The 4,805-nt window shown below is 68.2% G+C and overlaps 1 protein-coding gene across 1 annotated transcript in view; it reads right to left on the bottom strand.

The window, feature by feature from the left end:
- Positions 1 to 768: 768 nt before the first annotated feature.
- Positions 769 to 4,805, bottom strand: part of MGAT5B (mannosyl (alpha-1,6-)-glycoprotein beta-1,6-N-acetyl-glucosaminyltransferase, isozyme B) — a 44,569-nt gene continuing 40,532 nt past the window's right edge. Inside the window, exons 13-15 of the mRNA XM_012733004.1 lie at positions 1,929 to 2,072; positions 1,372 to 1,628; positions 769 to 1,058 (exon numbers count right to left, since the gene is read on the bottom strand). Of these exons, the coding sequence (XP_012588458.1) occupies positions 860 to 1,058; positions 1,372 to 1,628; positions 1,929 to 2,072 (600 nt within the window). The 3' untranslated portion in view covers positions 769 to 859. The remainder of the gene's footprint in view (positions 1,059 to 1,371; positions 1,629 to 1,928; positions 2,073 to 4,805) is intronic.

Genomic DNA, 4,805 nt, shown 5'->3' with positions numbered 1-4,805 from the left:
GCTGTCCTGGGCGGGGCAGGCATGCCACTTAGAGGTGGGTGGCTGGATCCAGAGTGGTCTGAGACTGGAGCAAGTGGAGGCGGGGCACAGCAGCACTGGGGGGCGGGGGCCGCTGGGGCCAGCAGGGCCGGGCAGCCAGGAACTGGGCTGGGTGTGCCATGGGCTAAAAATGCACCCCAAGCCTTTGCCTGCAAAAGGTGCTGAGGGGCTCGATCCCAGGGTGGGGTTCAGAGCCCATTCTCAGAAGCTGGGGTCAGGATGGGGCTTTGGGAGCGAATCCAGGGTCAGGAGTAGAGATCATGCCAGGGCGAGCGTCTGGGGCGTCCCAAAGCAAAGAGACTGGACAGCAGCAGAGGGAGAAGCCGCGGGGTGGACAGCCCCTGGAGCCCCAGCCGCAGTCCCCAAGTGCAGGAGGGAGGGAGGAGGTCGGAGCGTAGGTGGGGCTACCAGGGGGCCCGAGCAGGGTCCCCAGCTGGCCTGGCCTGGCCCCAGCCCTGCCCCTTCTGTGCACACCCAAACGACCCAGAGGGACAAGGCTGACCCTGTAGGAGCACGCGGCCGGCTCTGCCCCGCTCCCTCCCGCATCCAGAGGCCCCGTCCAGGCCCAGGGAGGCCCAGGGGTCCCCGCCTCGCTCAGATCTGGCTCTGCACAAGACCGCCTGCTCTGGGCCGAGGGGACCCTCAACTCACCCTACATCTGCTGGGCCACGGAGCCACTGAGGGTGGAGGGTGGGGGGTGGGCCCCCCGGGGCCCCCCACGCGCCGTCCTGCCCCCCAGCCTGCGCGGGGTGGCTCTGCCCCGGCCGCCCGAGGGGGGCGCTGGGCTCCGGATCTGCTGGTGCTGGCGGCAGGGCTGGCCTCACAGGCAGTCCCGGCACAAGGCCACCTGGCCCTTGCGGAAGTCGCGGCAGGGACACAGCCGGCGGAACTTGGCGCTGGAGCCGGCGCAGCTGAAGAGCAGCGGCTCCCTCTGCAGGTAGCACTCTCGGCCGGGCTGCGCCAGGGCCGGGTACAGGTGGCTCATCTCCGACTCGGTGCTGTCGCAGGGCACCTGCAGCCTGGGGCACGGGCGCCGGTTCACCCGGGCCCTCCCGCACCCCAGCCGCGGCAGGTGCTTCCCGGAGGTGCCCCCTGCCTGTGGCCTGTATCCCACCCGCCCGCGGGGAGGCCGGGGAGAGTGGAGGGGCCCCTCGGGGTGAAGCTGGGGCCGGGGAGGGCCGCGGCGGGGGCTGGGCTGGAAGTGGCCCCGGGGCACTGACCCCAGGCCCAGCGCTGGCCCTGTGACCGGTACCGGTGGGGAATTCTCTTGGGCCCTGCCTGACCCACGGGAGCCCTGGCCCGGGGGCGGGGGCAGCAAGCTGGGCGACTGACCTCCGGAAGGCGTCCTGGCTGTTGAGGAACGGGAAGAAGGAGGGCTCGCAGACCAGCCCCCGCTCCAGGCAGGCGTCAGTGCAGGCGCTGCCCGCGGCGGCCAGCCAGGCCCGGAGGGAGCGCGCGGGGGGCCAGGTTCCCGGGGCGAGGCTGGCGTTTCGGGACCACTCAAGGTGGGTGGCGTTGGGGGCCAGGACGAAGGGGCTCGGGGGGGCCCGGGCTCCTAGAGGCGCAGAGCCTGTCACTGCACAGAAGTCCTGCCAGGAGGAAAGCGGGTTCGGAGGACGCCGGGGCTGGCCCCCGGGGCGACCGCGGCTGCCCCGTGGCCCTGTGCCTCCTGCCTTATCTCGCCTGACACTCCCACGGCCCCAGTGGTACAGGACGTCTTGGGCTATTTTGTAGGGGAGGAAGGAAGCTCACCGAGGTCCAGGAGTCTGCCCCGGGCCTCACGGCTTCGAAACAGGCCCAGCGGCCCGCTGCCCGCCCAGGTGCTCCCCGGCCCCCCAGCTCTGGGCGGGAGCCCTGTACCCCGGGGCGGAGAGCCGAGGCCCACGCACCTGGTGCTGGATGTAGGCATGGATTCGCTCCAGCATGCCCTCGCAGGTGTACTCATACGGCAGGTAGGGGTCTACCTGTGGGGAGACGGGCGACTCGTGAGCAGGGATGCGCTGGCCTCCCAGACCTGCCTTGGCCCGGCCACCCTGGGCACGGGGGCAGAGGCCTGAGGCCCTGCTGCGAGCCCACAGAGCCCACCTCCCATGGACTCCCCTCGTCTCCTTCCCTGCCCCTCCAGGGACCATCCCTCGCCCCCCTTACCCCAGCTGTGCCAGTGGCGCCCCAAAGCTCTATCCTACTGCCCCCCCGGGGAGTGATGCCCACTCTCCACACAGGCAGCCCAGACGGCTTCACCCTCGCTTCGGAGTCGCCTCCTCCAGGAAGCCCAGAATCCTCCCTACAGGGGATGCCCAGCTCTGCCCGTGCCAGCATCTCCGATGCAGCCCTCGCCTCTCTCGGGTGAGGAGCCCTTGAGAGCTGGTTCCACTGAGTCCTGGTGCCTGGCACACAGCTGGCGCCTAGGAAGCACTCCCAGCTCTGCCTGCCTCCCGCTCCCGGCACGCGGTTCACTTAGCACGCGTGTGTGCTCGTAAGACAGGGTCGGCCTGTCTCCTTCCTGTCCATTTCCGGCCAGCACTGCCGCAGGTGAGTGGGTTCAGCCGGGGGGTGAACCCCAAATGCACCTGCCTCTTTCCACCCCAATATGGAGTCAGAAGCGCAGCAGGGCAGCCGGGCGCTGCTTCCTGTATACCCCACGCCGAAGCCCTCCGGCCCAAGGGACACCCGGACACTCAAGTCGAGGAGGGCCTGGGAAAGCAGCTGCCTGGACACCAGTGGACCCTCAGGGACCAGACCCCGCCGGCGCCCTGTCCCGGGTCCTGGCTGTGCTGAGCCGTGAGAGGGTGTCCTTGATCCCGGCAGCTCCGGGGCCCCATCCAGACCCCACTTCCCATCGCTCGGCTGTTTCAGCTGCTGCCCACCGACAACCAGAGCCCCCCCACAGCAGCCCCCCCTTCCCCAGGCACCGGGGCCAGAGCCCAGGGCACGGCTGAGGCCGCGGGCACCCAGGGCCGCGGAGCATCAAGCTGGTTATAAATAAAAGCCCCAGAGAAGCGATTTTCCCTCCAAATGTCACTGCCAGCTCCATGGCAACTGCCCGGGTGCCCCCTGCGCAAATTCAGGAGCCCAGCTGCGGCCCTGCCGCGAGGCCCGGGGAGCCGCCCGCCCGGCGCGGCCCCGTCAGGGTGGCTGCAGTGCACCCCGTCAGTCTCCACTCGGACGCAGGCGTCGGCCGTGGGGGAGGGGACGCAGGCGTCCTCCCCCACCTCGATGGCCTCAGCTGGAAGGGCCGGGACAGGCCAGCCCACCCACCGAGGCGGGACAGGAGGGGGCCCCGCCGGCCGCCTCCTGGCTCCGCTCCCCGCCCCGGCCTTGCGGCCCCTCCCTGCAGGAGACCCCAGAACTCAGAAGAAGCTGTTCCCCTCTCCGCCTGCCCCCCGTCCCAAACCTGCTGCCTCCGCAGGATCATCTGAACCCGGTGCTTCGAGCCGGCTCCAGGCCAGACCTGGTCTTGGCAGGTGGGCAGGAGGGCCGGCCCGGGTGACTGGCAAGGGGGTGCCCGCGGGGGGTGCGGAGGCAAAGCCGCCGGTGGGCGCAGCTGCGAGGCTTCGCTTGCCGAGTCACAGTCCCTTGGCTCCTTGAGCCTTTCATTATTATAATTCCTTAATTAACTAATTAACAAAACCAAACAGATGTTCATGTAAGAAGAAATCAGAAGGGGAACAATGAAGAGTAATTTTCCTCCCACCCAGACACCAGCCCGAGCGGAGGGAAGCTGCTGTCACCACCCGCGTGTGTCCAAGTGAGCCGGGCAGCGCGCAAGGCGCACACGCGCTCATACACGCTCACACGCTCACACACGCGCTCACACGTGCTCACGCGCTCACACGCGCTCACACGCGCTCACATGCTCACACGTCCTCACACGCTCTCACACATGCATGTTCACACGCACTCGCACATGTGCTCACACGCTCACACACACTCACACGCTCACACACGCTCACACACGCGCTCACAAGCTCACACGCGCGCTCACGCGTGCTCACACGCGCTCACGCGCTCACACGTCCTCAACGCTCTCACACACGCATGCTCACACGCTCTCACACATGCATGTTCACACGCACTCGCACATGTGCTCACACGCTCACACACACTCACACGCTCACACACGCTCACACACGCGCTCACAAGCTCACACGCGCGCTCACGCGTGCTCACACGCGCTCACACACTCACACGTCCTCACACGCTCTCACGCATGCATGCTCACACGCTCTCACACATGCATGTTCACACGCACTCGCACATGTGCTCACACGCTCACACACGCGCTCACACGCGCTCACACGCGCTCACACACGCTCACACACGCGCTCACAAGCTCACACGCGCGCTCACGTGCGCTCACACGCGCTCACATGCTCACACGTCCTCACACGCTCTCACGCACGCATGCTCACACGCTCTCACACACTTACATGTTCACACGCACTCGCACATGTGCTCACACGCTCACACGCGCGCTCACGCGCTCACACGCGCGCTCACATGCTCACACACCCTCACGTTCTCACGCGCACACACTCACGTGCACATGCTCGCACACTCACGCGCACACGCATACGTGCTCATACGCGCAGAACACGCACGCACAACACCTCACACTCGTGTGCACACGCGCGCACCCCCACACGTGTGCACACGCCCGCACACGCCCGCACACGCAGACACGTCTGGGGACCGGCTTATTTGGCCAGGCAGCTCTGGGGGGGCCAGGCCTGCACCCCAGGCGGGCAAAGCCTCCGCCCCGCGGG

The sequence above is a fragment of the Condylura cristata genome, unplaced genomic scaffold (assembly GCF_000260355.1).
Source record: "Condylura cristata isolate star-nosed mole 26May11 unplaced genomic scaffold, ConCri1.0 scaffold00038, whole genome shotgun sequence".
Lineage (NCBI taxonomy): Eukaryota > Metazoa > Chordata > Mammalia > Eulipotyphla > Talpidae > Condylura > Condylura cristata.
Note: the sequence above shows the minus strand (reverse complement) of the source record. Positions and strands in the feature narration are given on the sequence as shown.